Below are 13,598 nucleotides of genomic sequence, written 5' to 3' on the forward strand. Positions count from 1 at the left end.
CTGGAGCAGCCTCCTGGGGTTGGAGGGGAACTACTCTGCCTGGAGATGATGTTTCTGGTGTGCTGGATGTGCCTGCACGAGCTGGTGGCTCTGAGAAATGTCAGAAATGCCTCTAGACTCGGGCTGTTTTCTGTTGGGGCCCAGCAGCCTTCGTTGTATTGGCTTTGGGGACGTCCCAGCGGGGTCCCCAGCTCGGGCCACTCGCCTGTAGTGCCCGGTCAGTGCCAGCAGTGGCGGACAGGAAAAATGAAGCATCTCTTGCTCCCTCCCCGTCTTCCATCACGCCGCATCCGTCCTTCCCTGGTCCCGGCGAGGCAGGCGGGCTTCTAACACAGCATGTGGGCCACCCTGTTTCTCCTAACAGATCCTCCCTTTGAGCCCTGCCTTTCCCTCTCTCCAGTTCACGTTGTTTTAAGCATGTCTCTTTTTGTTTGGAAGCAGCTTCCTCCTCTTTCCGATCCGACAAGCCGTCCCGGGCCTCCGTCAGGAGTATCCGTGAGTTTCCTCCCTCTGCACTGCATGATGTGTGACCATCTCTCCCCATCCCTCCTTGCTCCTCCTTCCGTGACGCTGCCGCTTGGAGCTGCTAATACCTCCGTGCTGAGCCTGGCCAGCAGGACAGCTAAGCTAAGCTGAGCTAAGCCTCGAGCTAAGCCCCAAATTAAAACAGCCACGCTATATTGGTATTTACCACTCCAAAGCTGGGGCCTTTGCTCACCCGGAGGAGTTGTAGCAGCTATCATCACGCAGGCATGACCTACGTGAGGCCACAGGGATCAGATGCTCTTCCCCGAGGTATCAGACATCTCGAGGATTGCCCTGTTCTGGTTACAAGCACCCCAGCCTGGATCTCTCCCGCTCTGGCTCATGCTGCCCGCCCCGTACCCCACTGCTGGAGGCTGGCGGGGGGGGAGCAGGTAGAGCCTCGGCACGCTGAGTGGGTTTTGAGGTCACAGCTGGGCAACAAGGAGCCTCAAATGGGGGGTTGTGGGGTGATGTGGGGTCCATGGGTCAGCATTCCTGCTGAAGGGACCTGTTGGGGTCCCGTTGGGGTCCCGTGGCCAGGCTGGGTCTGTGGCTCGGAGGCACCGTGGTGGGGAAAGCTCATGGTGGTGCAGCCAAAGGGGCAGGAGGACTTGAGGAGCCTGGTGTGGGGGAAGTGCTGTGGTGGTGGGACCAGCCTGGTATTTTGGGAAGTTAATCTTAAAAACATGAACTTGCTTGGCTGCCGCTTTTGGTGTTTTCCAAGTTCTCTTCTAATGCTGGGTCCGTCCTTGCTGTGGATATTCAGCAGACCCGATGCGCTGGCTGCCCTTCGTGCTGTTCCCCTTGCCCTGGCTGGGAGAGCCCAGGGCAGAGGGGAGGGGACCGGGGGTCCCACAGAGCCCGGGGGTCTGTATTAGCTTGATCCCTTTTCAGAAGGATCCCTACAGCTGCCTAAAACGTTAGTGCCTAGACAGAGCAGGCAGCAGCTTTCCCTGCTATAAAAATGCCCCCTTTGCAGTCAGGTTTGATGCTTAAATCATGGAGCTGAGATGTGGGAAAGAGACTTTGGTTTTCTGCCCATTTTTGGGGGGGCCTCGCATGCATCACCGAGCTGCTAATTGATTTGAAGCCCTCTGCCCAGGGAGGCAGTGGCAGACATCTCCCTCCCATCACCCTCAGCTTCGGGGTGACCTCTCTAAAGGGACCCCTGGGTCCTCCTCCACCATGTACTGACGTGTAACCCCATTGACTGATGAGCTGCACAGCAGCTTCTCTCATCTCTGGAGAAAGAATGTGGCTTTTTTAATCTAATTTAGGTTGGAGTTTAGCTTAGAGCAGGGGAAGCCCAGGCAGCACAGGGTGCTGGAGGCAGGGCTCTGCTTTGGGAGAAGCTCATGAAGGACGTGGTTGGAAGAAAGCGGAGGAATTAGTGAGCTAAAAGCCGGTGAGGGGTTTAAAGTTAATGATTTGCTGTTGTGGGGGCAGAGTGAAGGGGCAGCTTCTCCGGGCACGCCAGAGCCTGGTTGTGAAACCAGCGGTGCCAGCCCCGGCTCTGGCAGAGCCGGTGATCCCACACAGTGTCCGGGTCCGGCGAGCCGCAGGCGTCCCCGGCGGCGGCAGAGCCGGGGGCTTGAGGAGGAGGAGGGTGTGCAGGGGGTCCGGCTCACCTCTCCCCCCGCCTCTCCCCGCAGCCCCCCTGGACCAGCCCTGCTGCAAGGCTCTCTACGACTTCGAACCCGAAAACGACGGCGAGCTGGGCTTCAAGGAAGGCGACATCATCACCCTGACCAACCAGATCGACGAAAACTGGTACGAGGGCATGATCAACGGCCAGTCGGGCTTCTTCCCCCTCAACTACGTGGAAGTGCTGGTTCCGCTACCTCAGTGAAACGGCGTCGCTCCCGCCCCCCCTCCGCTCGCGCGGGGCCGAGCCTCCATTCCACCTCCATCCCGACACCGGCCCTCTCCGGCGGCGGGGCCGTGTTATCTCCACGTCACCTCGGGGCGAGATTGCCACCAGGGAACAAGCCAGAAGGGTCGAACAGCCCCCCTACCCCCTGTGAATTTGATTATTTTAATTTTTTTTTTTTTTTTTTTTTGTCCTTCTGGTGCTTGAACTTCGGTACTTTGCGCGCCCTGCCAGGTCCCCCCCCGGCTGTACGATTGTCGCAGGCCTCTCCCTCTCCAGTTTTTTGTCTTTCCTTTGGGTCGAGCATCCGGATGAGCCAGGTGGGAGAGCGGGGATGCATCCTCACGCTGAGCGTCAGCATGGGGAGACGCACAGCCCAGGAGTGGGGGGGCAAAGCAACCCCCAGCCTCACCGAGGGGCAAGACCTTCAACCCCCCCCCACCCCGTTGAACACTACCCCTCTCCCCGCCGCTGCCCAGCCTCCCTACAGCCCAACAGGACCCCAGATCTCCCTGCGGGGGGGGGGATGCCGTGGCACAACAACACTACGACACCCATCAAACACTAAGCCAGCCTCGTGCGGGTGCTGAGCCCTGCTTGGGGTGCTGAGCCCGGCCTGGGGCTCTGAGCCCTGCCTGGGGCTCTGTGCTGTCCCTCCCCGCCCCACAGGGACAGAGCAGGGATGTCCCCAGCCTGCTGTTAGCCCCCTGCCCCCTCCCCACTCCAAAGGGGGTGGCTGCTCCCTTCGGCCCTTGATTTTAAGTATTTTACACCAGGTTGCTTCTGGACCTTGGGTTTTCCCTATTACAAACTCTACCGAGTCTGTCAGAGCTGGGGGATAATTGGGGGGGGGGTGTGTGTGGAATTGGGCCCCAGCCCGGGGTCTACCCACCGTGGGGCAGAGTGGGTCGTGGCTCCTCTCCCTCGAAGGTTCTGCACTTACTCTCCCCGGGGAGTTACTCTTGACCGGGGGCTCACGGCTGCGGGGCTGGAGCTTTGGCTGATCCTCATGTGCCTTTCCTGTGCCCCCCCACAGCGACCCTCCTTCTGGGGGAGCAACGTCCCCCCCTCTGCCACCGGGTTTGGTGGGAAAAGGTATTACGATACCACCTCTGCCACCCTGTAGCCCCAGCCTCCCCGCCTGTCCCTTACCATGGGGGTCAGGATGGGGCCCGAGAGCGGCAGTGCTCGCCCCATCTCTCAATTTGGTGGTTTTTCTTGCTAGAAAAGTGGTTTCTTCCCGCTCCTTGGCCTTGGCCAGGCTCTGGCACCTCTTCTCTGAGTCCCGGCTCTGCACGGGGCCCGTGCCGCAGCACGTCCCTGTCCCTGCTGCTCCTGGCTCCTGTACAGTTTCCACAGCCCCTTTTCAATGATTTTTAGCCGTGCATGTCGATGTGTGTCCGATCCCCTGCTGCGCCGTGCTCCGAGCGGGTCCGAGCGCTGCCCCCCGCTCCCAGACACGGGGGGCACGGGGCAGCTCCCCCTCGCTCCCAGCAGCACAGGGAGCCCAAGGGCCCCGTGTCCTCGGGGCCCTCACCTCTGTCCCCTCCCCAGTGGGGACCGGGGTCACATCCCGGGAACGCTGGCTCCTGCTCAGGTGGATTGAAATGCGTTTTGTCAGCTGGGACGACTCGTTAGACCTTTTTTGTAATGGTTTCTCCTGGTTTTTAGGGAAAGAAAAAAAAAAAAAAAAAAAAAAAGACGACCCACAAATCTCGACTTGTATCTCTGAATGAAAGTATTAAATGTTTTCTTCTTTCTAACGGCTGCGTCCTCTGTGAGCGCGGGGCTGGGCTCCGGGGGGCCACGGCGGGATGGAGGAGCAGCCCCGGAGGAACGTCGTGTCCCCCCGCCCCGATTCAGCCCCCAAAACCAGGCAGCTGGATGGCGACTGCACCCCGCGAGGCCACCGGCACCGTCCCCCACCGCAGCGCCGGCGCGATGTCCCCGAGGCAGCGGAGCCGCACGCCGGGCGCCTCTCAGGAACTGCTCTTTAATCAACTACCACTTCCACAAACAACGTACAGCCGAGACTCCCACCACCGCCACCACCACCCTCCCCTCCGCCGCCGTGGGACGCCCAGGCAGGAGCCGGCGGGGTCCCGGGACCCCTCGGGTGAGCTCCCTGGAGCAGCGGGCGATGCGGTGACCCCCACAGCGCTGCCCCGCGCCGGGGCTGGATGAGCCCCTCGGCTTGGGGGGGGCTGCCGAGCCGAGCCCGGGCTGCTGGGAAGGCCCCTGGTCCGAGTCGAAGGGGGGTTCCCGGCCCCTCAGCTGCTGAGCTTGAGGAGGCTGTAGATCTGCTCCAGGATGTGGGTGAAGCTCTGGTCTTTGGGGTGCGGGAGGCCAGGGAGCCCTGAGACGGGGACACAGCCCAGTTAATTAAAATTAAAACAGTGGCGTGGCTGGAGCTGATGCCTTGGCTAAAGCCCCCTCCCCACCCAGCCCGGCGGAGGAAGCCCCCTCCTCACCTTTAGCTTGTCCAGGTAGGTCTGATCCTGACTCCACAGCTCCTGAAACTTCACCAGGTCGGGGGCTCCTTTATAAAACTCCACCAGCAGCGTCTGGGGTGGGGGGAGAGAGGGGCTGCAGGCACGGGGGGCTGCGCCAGGGTCGGACATGTGGCCCCCACCCCTGCAGCAGCCCGGCGGGGATGGAGCAGGGATTGTCACCGTCGCTGGGGGTTAACAGCAGGATGGGGACGGGTGGCAGAGGCCCAGCCAGCCCCCGATGGGGTTTGGGAGTTTTCCTTGCTGGGGTGGATGGAGTTTTTGGGGCCCCCAGCCCACGCTCACCATCTCCTGCAGGACATCGTTGGTGAGGAAGCCATCCTGGATGTAGGCCACCTCCACGTCCATGGGATGCCGTAGTCATTGGGCCGTTGCTGGAGGATGGGGGAGTGGCGGGGGGTCACCCCACAAGCCCTGGGGTCACCCCCATCCCAAATACTCCCCTCTGCGGGGTCGGGACTCACCTCCGGCGGTGGCATCACCCAGAAGGGCGCGATTTTGGACTCCAGACCGGGATTGCCATGATAGTAGGGTCCTGGGGGGGGGAAGAGACGGGGCTGTCACGGGGAGGGTGACAGCAGCCCCAGCACCCACAGGACCACAGGGACCCGGCGCTCACCGCAGATGAGGGCCAGGCAGGGCTGGAAACTGTTGCCGCTCCCCTGCAGCTTGAGCTGATAATCCATCTGCGCATCGATGTCGTGCAGGGAGGGCAGCGCGGGGCCGAAGGGGTGGCTGTGGTACCAACCCACCAGCGACAGCCCCCGCAGGAACAGGCTCTGGCAGATCTGGGGGACGGGCAGACACCGTGGGTCCGGGTCCCCCCAGGACCCCCCCGCCTCTTCCCACCCCCGGGGCTGGTTTACCTCCTCCTCCACGGCGCCGGCGGCTTCGCATCACCCAGGCGGGTCCGGCACGGGAAGGCTCGCAGCACCGTCAGCACTAGGGCGGGGGGGGTGGGGGGGAAAGGGTGGGTGGCTCTGTCATGGGTTGGGGGGGACCACCCACCCCCCCACACACCCACCCCACTACCTACACTGTGTGTTGGTGTCCCACCGCCCACCCAGGTAGCCCACCACTTCGCTCCGCGTCAGGTGGCTGTGGAAATCCTAAAGGAAAAGGTTAAAATCAACAGTTTGGCCTCAAAATGATGCCGGGGACACCCTCCCCTCCCTGCGGGTGTCCCCAGCACCATCAGAGATGTCCCAGCCTGTCCCCCCGCCCAGGGAGGGGACGCACCAGGAGCAGGAGGACGTTGCTGGAAATGGCCACGTTGAAGGGCTGGAACTTGTTGATGGCGGCGAAGGACGTCACCTCCACCAGGGTCTGGGGGTTCCTGGAAGAGCCGCAGCCCCGCTGCCACAGCCGCCCCCAGCCCCTCCCGCACCCGCAGGGCCGGTGGTGGCACCCGTGGGGGTCAGGTCCCCGTCCCCCCCTTACCTGGCCGAGTCGCGGGTGCCCAGGGTGCAGTACCGGACGGGCACCCGGGGTTTGCTCTCCAGCCTTTTCCCCGGGGGGCCGTGATCTGCGAAGCACAACGCCCCGTCACCGCTGCCGGGCTGCGCAGGGTGTCCCCCCCTCCCCGGGGACCCCCTGTACCCCCTTACCCGTCCCCGCCGGCTCCGCCAGGCTCTTGCACTGCTGCTTCTTGCTCCTCTCCTCCAGTTTTTGGCAGCTGCCGGCTCCGGCACAGGCGCCCGACCCTCCCTCGTCGCCTCCTCCTCTTCTCCTCGGGCATCTCTTCCTCCTCGCCCTCGCTGGCCAGGCTCTGTGGGCAGCACAGGGCTGGCACCCACCCCGTCACCCATAGCGGGGGGGCACCCGAAGGTCCCGGCGGGGGGTTCCCAACCCACCTCCTCGGTGGGCGGCGCGTTGGGCTGGTGTTTGCGCAGCCAAGCGGCTTTGTACTGGTCCAGCTTCTGGCCCTTGTAGCGGACGGACGCCCAACCGCACCCCGACTTCTTGGCGGGGTTCACCAGGCGCTTGCAGTGGGTGGCCCAAGCGCTGGGCGAGTTGAAGACCTGTCCCGTCTCCTGCCAGGTGATGGTCCCGTCCGCCCCCAGGTCCCCCACGAACTTCTTGCCCTGGGGACGACGAGGTGAGCCACGGAGGCACCCGCCGGGCCCCTGTCCCCCATCCTTGTCCCCCACCCGTCCCCGCCCCGTGTCCCCGCGCCGGCCGGGCTCACCAGGTAGTAGATGGAGAGGACGCCGCGGGCCGGCTCCAGGAGCCCGTCGCGGAGCAGGACGCGGAGGGTGATGCCGCGGCGGGTGAGCACGGCCCCCCGGGTGCCCCCCGCCGCCTTCGCCCCGCTCCCGGCCTCCGGCTCGGCCTCGGCCTCGTCCAGCCCCGGCTCCAGCTCGTCCTCGTCCTCCTCCAGGCACTCGTCCCCCCCGGGGGAGGCGGCCGCCAGCGCTGTGGGAAGGGACACGCTGTGTGGGGTCCTCCCTGGGGGTGGCACCCATGGGTGTGTGTCCCCCCCCCTCCAAGAGCACCCCTGGGTCCTCCCCCGCCGGGATGGGGACACTGGGACAGGGATGCGCAGGGACGCAGGAAGAGGGGACACAAGGATGGGGGGGGGGGGGGGGGACACAGGAGGACTCAGGGGCAGGGGGATGGGGGAGAGGGGACACTGATGGGGGCACGGGGGGGATGTGGGGGTGTGAGGACACAAGGACATGGTGATAGATTAGGGGACATGAGGACATGGCTAGGGAACATGGGGACACAGGGACATGGCTGGGGACACACAGACAGGGGGACATGGGGACATGGCTGGGGGCACGGGGACATGTCTGGGGGACATGTGGACAGGGGACACGGGGACACAGGGACAGGGCTGGGGGACACAGACAGGGGGACATGAGGACATGGCTGGGGGCACAGGGACATGTCTGGGGGACACGTGGACAGGGGGACACGGGGACACAGGGACAGGGCTGGGGGACACAAGGACATGGAGACACAGCGACAGGGGGACACGACTGGGGGACACGGGACAGGGGACACAGGGACACGGCTGGGGGACATGGGGACGTGACTAGGGACACAGGGACAGGGGGACACGGCTGGGGGACATGCAGACAGGGGGACATGCGGAACAGCGGGACACGGGGACACAGGGACACGTCTGGGGGACATGCGGACAGGGGGACACAGGTAACAGGGGACACAGGAACACGGGGACACAGGGACAGGGGGACACAGGGACAGGGGGACACGCGGACGCGGGGACAGGGGGACACGGGGACAGGGGGACGAGACCCTCCTGGCCCGGCCGGTCCCCAGAGCCCGTTCGGAGCCCAGAGGGGTGCGGGGGGGGGGGGTGGGGGGGGTGGGGGGTGACACACACGACACACGGGACGGGGCCCCTGGGCGATGACGGCCCCGCCCCCGCCCGGCCGTGCCCCACCCGCGTGTCCCGGGGCGCCCCCACCCCGCGCGTGCCCCCGCGGGTCCGTGCGCTGGCGGGTGCGGGGGAGCGCGCGCAGGGACACGCGTGTGCGCGCGCAGGTGGATGCGCGTGTGCGCACCCGGCGCGTGGGGAGGGGGCGGGGGAGGAGGGGGGGGGGGGGGGGGGCGGTGCGTGTGCGCGCGTGTCCCCGGCTGCGCGTGGGGCTGCGCGCGGGGCTGCGCGCGGGGCGGGCCCGGTGCGCGCGCGCCCGCCGGTACCTGCCATGCTCCGCTCCCGCCGCTCCCGCCGCTCCCCCCCCCCCCCCGCCCCGACCCCGTGCGCGCGGCGGAGCCACGTGACGGGGCGGCCCCGCGCGCTCCGCCCCGGGGAGGTGGTGGCGGGGGGACGGACACGGACACACCGGGAAGGGGGGGGGGGGAGGAACAGCCCCGCACCTGCCGCCCCGGGGGGGGGACGCGGGGACACGGCCCCGTCCCGGAGCCTGGGCCCCCCCCCCCCCCCCCCCACACACACACCCCCCCCGCCGCTCCCGGGTCTGCGGCCCGGCCCGGGGGGAGCCGCCCGCTGCCCTTCGCCCCCGGGGCGGGGCTGCCCGGGACCCGGGACCGGCTCCTGCCGCGGCCGCCGGAATGGCCCGGCCGGTGCCACCGCCCCGGCGGGACCGACCCCCGCCCCGGGCCCGGCCCAGCTACGAGGGCTTCGTGGAGAAGCGGGGGCCGCGGGACCAGGTGGGCCGGCACCCCCCGGGACCGAGCCCGGTCCCCCCCCGGCACTGACCCCCCCCCCCCGGGGACCGGCCCCCCCGATCCCCTCCCCGCCGCGGTGCCGGTGCCGGTGCCCGGTGGCGGAGCCGAGTCCCGTCCCGTCCCGCAGGGCTACCGGAGGGTGTGGGCCGGGCTACGGGGACTCACGCTCGCCTTCTACGGGGGGCCCCGGGACTGCGAGGTACGGGGGGGGGGCTCGGGGCAGGACCCCCGGGACTGGGACCCCCCCATGTGTGGGACCCCCTCGGGGTGGGCACCTTCAGCCTGGTACCGCTGTGATGTCCCCTGGGCTGGGACCCCCGGGGTGGGACCCCCCCAGGATGGGACCCACAGGCTGGGACCCCTAGGGCTGGGACCCCGAGATTGGGACACCCCCCCCACCCCCCCCTCCAAACTGAGACCCCAGAGGCACCCCTGGGCCAGGACCCCCTCAGGGTGAGCTCCCCCAGGATGGGACCTCTGTGTCCCCCCCCCCAACTGGCAGGACCCCCCCGCGATTTAGGGACCCCTCCCCAAGGGTGGGACCCTAGAGACACCCCTGGGCCAGGATCCCCCCGGGGGGGCACCCCCAGGGTGAGACCCCTGGGCTGGGACCTTTGGGTGACACTGGCAGGGGTGTCCCCCAGGCTGGGACCCCCCCCCCTTGGAGGTGAGGGGCAGGGGGATGAGGGGGGGGGTGGCTGGAGGGGGCTGAGGCCTGGCACACTCGTGTCCGTGGTGGTGGCTGCTGGGGGGGCCCACACTTGGGTGCCCCCAGCCCCTCGAGGTGCTGGACCTGGGCGAGCTGGTGGCGTTGTCGGCCGAGGACAGGGGCCTCGTCCTCAGGCTGAGGGGACAGGAGGTGACACTGAAGGTGAGGGCACCCCACGGGGGAGGCAATGAGGGGCTGGGGCACCGGGGGGGGAATTGGGGGTACCTGGGGGGGCTGGGGTCACAGGGTAATCGGGGGACATGGAGGGCACCAGGCAGGGCAGAGGAGGGGGCAGGGGGGGACCCAATGTCCTTGGTGGGGTGTTGGGGAACAGAGGGGGCTGGGGACATGGAGGGGGGGGCACAGGTGGGGATGTGCAGGGGTGGAGGGGGTCAGTGTTTGGGGGCTCAGGGGGACACAGGGGCACGCGGGGGGGCACAACAGCCAGCACTGGGGAACACGGGCAAGATTTGGGGGTGCAGAGGGGACAGGATTTGGGGACGGGGGGCACAGGGGCAGGATTTGGGGTGCAGAGGGGACAATTTGGGGACTGGGAGCACAGTGGCAGGATTTGGGGGTACAGAGGGGACAGGATTTGGGGATGGGGCACAGGGGCAGGATTTGGGGGTACAGAGGGGACAGGATTTGGGGATGGGGGCACAATGGCAGGATTTGGGGGTACAGAGGGGACAGGATTTGGGGACAGGCACACAGTGGCAGGATTTGGGGGTGCAGAGGGGCAGGATTTGGGGATGGGGGCACAGGGGCAGGATTTGGGGTGCAGAGGGGACAGGATTTGGGGACAGGCACACAGTGGCAGGATTTGGGGGTGCAGAGGGGGCAGGATTTGGGGGCGGGGGGCACAGGGGCAGGATTTGGGGTACAGGGGATGCAGAAGCAGAGGGACAGGGTTATGGGGTGCAGGGACAGGCTTAGAGGGATGCGGAGGCTTGGGGTGGGGGGCAACAAGGGACAGGGTATGGGGACACAGAGGGTGCAGGGGACAGGCCACCCTCATGTCCCCCCTGTGTCCCCCGGCAGGCGGAGAGCCGGGAGGCGCAGGAGATGTGGCGGGGATTCATCCTGACCATGGTGGAGGTGGGTCCGAGGCACTGGCCTTGGGGGGGGGATCACGGGGAGGGGGGGGGGGTCCCGGTGGTGGTGACCCCTCCGTGCCCCTTGCCCGGTGGCTTCCGCCCCCCCAGATGAAGGTGCCCACCGACCTGGCGCTGCTGCCCGGACCCCTCTTCCAGCTCTCAGAGGCCCTGCGCGAGGAGAGGGACCGCAGGGCCCCCCCCAGCCCCCCCAAACCACCGCTGTGAGTCGGGTGGGTCGGGAGCTGGGGGAGGCGGGGGGGGGGGCGGCTCTCTGGCCTCCCTGGGGACCAGCATGGCTTGGATGCCATGGCTAGGGGTAGCCCGGTGTGGCTGGGGGGGGTGACAGGGCAGGGCTGTCCCCAGGGTGCCCGCTTGCTTCTTCGAGGTGACGCGTCTGGAGGCCGAGCGGCTGCTGGAGCGGAATGTGGGGGGGGGCAACATGGTGCTGCGCCCCGGGGGGCACGGCCAGGGCGTGTCGGTCACCACCCGCCAGGAGAGGAACGGGTGAGTGGGGATGGGGGGGGCACCAGTGGGGGGGGGGGCATGGCACAGGGCCATGTGCCAAGGGGGTGTCGTCGTCCCCCCCCCCCCCCCCTTCGAGTCCCCATGGCATCAGGGTGGGGGTCCCCATGGGGTGAGGGGTGGCAGCCCCCCCTGACACAGCCCCCCCCCCCCCCCCCCCCCCCCCCCCGCAGCACGGTGCTGCTGAAGCACTACAGGGTGAACCGCGTGGAGCAGGGCTACGTCATCGACGTGGACACACCGGTGAGTGACGGGAGGGGGGGACAGAGCTGGGCTGGCCCTGGGGACACGGATGTGTGCGTGTCCCCCCTCCCCAGGCACCCACCTGAGCCCCTGGGTCGGGCCCTGTAAGGGCTGCCCCCCCCCCCGGGCTGGGATTCAAAGAACTGGGACCCCCAGTGAATAGAGAACGTGGGGCCTGGGGACACACGAGGACTGGCACCCAAGGGACTGGCACCCATGGGGGCTGAGAGCCCCAAGGCTGGGTACTCCAGGGCCTGGCCCCCCCCCACCAAGGAGCTGTGACCCCCCCCCTCACCCCCCCAAGGCAAGGAACCCTGAAAACTGGAGCACCCAAGACTGGGACTCAAGGACTGGGACCCCCAAGGGACTGGGGCCCCCAAAGCCTGGGATCCCCAAGGGACTGGGACCCCCTAAGGGTTGGACACCCAAGATCTGGATCCCACAAGACAAGGATCCCTGGGAACTGGGACCCCCCAAGGCTGGGACCCCAAAAAGACAGTGACACCCCCCCCCCAAAAGACTGGGACACAAAGGACTGGTACCCCTAAGAGACTACATCACCCCAAAGGGCTGGGACCCAAGGGGCTGGGACACCCCCCAGGGCCCAGGAGTGGTGGACAGGGAATGGGGGACTATAGGGGGGGACCTATGGGGGGGTCCCCAAGTGACACCATGTCCCGTCTCCACCCCCCCAGCATCGCTGCTCCTCGCTGGCCGAGGTGGTGCAGTACTTCGTGGAGAGCAGCAAGGGCAGCCTGCAGCCCTGCACCAGTACAGCCCGCGGCTCGGTGGGCTACGGGGGGGCTACGGGGACTCAGCGGGGTCTGGGGGGGTCTTGCAGGATGGTATTGGGGGTGTTGGGAGCAGTTATGGGTGGTGGAGGGCATCTTTGGGGTGCTTGGGGGATTGCTGGAGAGGTCGGTCGTGAGTCTTGGGGTGACTCGGGGTGCTGTGGGATGGTATTGGGGGGGGCAGAGCTGCTGGGGTGTCGCAGGCTGGCACTGGAGGGCTGGGGGGGGGGGGTTTTGGGGGTGTCAGGGGCAGGCAGAGGGTTTGTGATGCACCCCCACCTCCTCCCCCCACCTCACTCTCCTCCAGAGTTCGTGGAGACGGATGGTGAGAACGGGGAGGAGACGCGGGGGGTGTGTGAGCCCCCCCAGGCTGCTCCCACACCCCACTCCCGCAGCCTGAAGCCGTCCCCAAGCCCCCATCGTCCTGCGCTGCAGCCCCCGGGGGGGCCGGGAGGACCCCCCCCATTTAGGGCCATCCCAGAGGAGCAGACCTACATGAACGAGCAGGGTGAGGCTGGCTGGGCTTGGGGAAACTGAGGCAGGGAGGGGGCACCCCCATACTGACCCCTGCCCTTCTCCATAGGGGAGCAAGACCCCCCCAGCTCGGCGCCCCGTCCTGCCCCCCGCCGAGCCCTGCTGCCGCCCCACGATTCCGGTGAGGGGGGGCCTGGATGCCTGGGTCCCACTGCTGGGGTGGGGGGGTCTGGGAGGCACAGGGGGGTGCCAGGATCCAGAGGCTGGGTCCTGTCACCGGCTTTGGGGGACAGTGGGGATGAGCGGTGGGGTCGGGGGGTGGTGAAGGGAGGGGGGATGCCTGGGGTGTCACCCCCCACTGTGGCACAGGCATGACGGAGGAGCTCGCCCAGAAGCTGCAGCTGCGCCGAGCTCTCATGGAGGACTGAGGGGTGCCAGCATGGCGGGGGGGGGGGCCCTGGCTGCCCCCCACTTTGTGCCAGGAACCAGCTGGGGCAGCGGTGCCCCCCACCCCCCCCAGGGCAAAGCTGTCCCCCCGTCCCCAGCACCCCAAGGGCTGGGGTGGCACTGGGGAGGGGGGTGCAGGCAGCACAGCCCAGGGGGGAGGCAGCAATGCACCCCCAACCCATATATTTGGGGGGGCATCACCCCAGGTGCCATCTCAAATAAAGGCAGTGCCTCAGCACCATCCCGGCA

General features: G+C 67.4%; 3 protein-coding genes across 7 annotated transcripts in view; 2 read left to right on the plus strand and 1 right to left on the minus strand.

Annotated features, from left to right (window-relative positions):
• SH3GL1 (SH3 domain containing GRB2 like 1, endophilin A2) overlaps positions 1–4,158 on the plus strand; it is a 30,403-nt gene extending 26,245 nt beyond the window's left edge. For 2 of the 3 annotated variants that reach the window (XM_074808491.1, XM_074808493.1), the window contains exons 9-10: positions 442–495; positions 2,178–4,158. In XM_074808491.1, the coding sequence (XP_074664592.1) occupies positions 442–495; positions 2,178–2,374 (251 nt within the window). In that variant the 3' untranslated portion in view covers positions 2,375–4,158. The remainder of the gene's footprint in view (positions 1–441; positions 496–2,177) is intronic. The other variant, XM_074808492.1, reaches the window with a different exon arrangement.
• A 221-nt stretch (positions 4,159–4,379) lies between these two features.
• Positions 4,380–8,600, minus strand: MPND (MPN domain containing). The gene is given in 18 exon segments (XM_074808490.1): positions 4,380–4,733; positions 4,736–4,751; positions 4,867–4,959; positions 5,191–5,258; positions 5,261–5,279; positions 5,370–5,440; positions 5,525–5,693; positions 5,772–5,800; positions 5,803–5,847; positions 5,942–6,014; positions 6,145–6,241; positions 6,346–6,467; positions 6,469–6,569; positions 6,572–6,634; positions 6,637–6,673; positions 6,759–6,989; positions 7,094–7,320; positions 8,578–8,600. Coding segments are annotated over 18 exon segments (1,536 nt in total). The 5' UTR covers positions 8,585–8,600; the 3' UTR covers positions 4,380–4,665.
• A 221-nt stretch (positions 8,601–8,821) lies between these two features.
• STAP2 (signal transducing adaptor family member 2) lies at positions 8,822–13,590 on the plus strand. 3 transcript variants are annotated; one of them, XM_074808619.1, is made up of 10 exons: positions 8,822–9,048; positions 9,194–9,265; positions 9,842–9,937; positions 10,817–10,873; positions 10,981–11,093; positions 11,236–11,376; positions 11,568–11,637; positions 12,333–12,425; positions 12,736–12,936; positions 13,012–13,083. In XM_074808619.1, exons 1-9 carry the CDS (start codon positions 8,950–8,952, stop codon positions 12,826–12,828), a joined length of 834 nt encoding a protein of 277 aa, XP_074664720.1. In that variant the 5' UTR covers positions 8,822–8,949; the 3' UTR covers positions 12,829–12,936; positions 13,012–13,083. The 3 variants fall into 3 exon arrangements, with proteins under 3 accessions (XP_074664720.1, XP_074664721.1, XP_074664719.1); XM_074808620.1 differs by lacking the exon at positions 9,194–9,265; XM_074808618.1 differs by lacking the exons at positions 8,822–9,048; positions 9,194–9,265 and adding an exon at positions 13,272–13,590 and having other exon boundaries at positions 9,284–9,937.
• Positions 13,591–13,598: the final 8 nt, after the last annotated feature.

Source organism: Strix aluco, chromosome 29, assembly GCF_031877795.1.
Source record: "Strix aluco isolate bStrAlu1 chromosome 29, bStrAlu1.hap1, whole genome shotgun sequence".
Lineage (NCBI taxonomy): Eukaryota > Metazoa > Chordata > Aves > Strigiformes > Strigidae > Strix > Strix aluco.

Bases quoted from the DNA above. Each gene is read 5' to 3' on its own strand.
- STAP2 (XM_074808618.1), top strand. From the start codon at position 9,535: ATGGGACCTCTGTGTCCCCCCCCCCAACTGGCAGGACCCCCCCGCGAT. The intron at 9,938-10,816 runs GTGAGGGCACCC...GTCCCCCGGCAG, and splicing joins GACAGGAGGTGACACTGAAG to GCGGAGAGCCGGGAGGCGCA. The intron at 13,084-13,271 runs GTGAGGGGGGGC...ACTGTGGCACAG, and splicing joins GCTGCCGCCCCACGATTCCG to GCATGACGGAGGAGCTCGCC.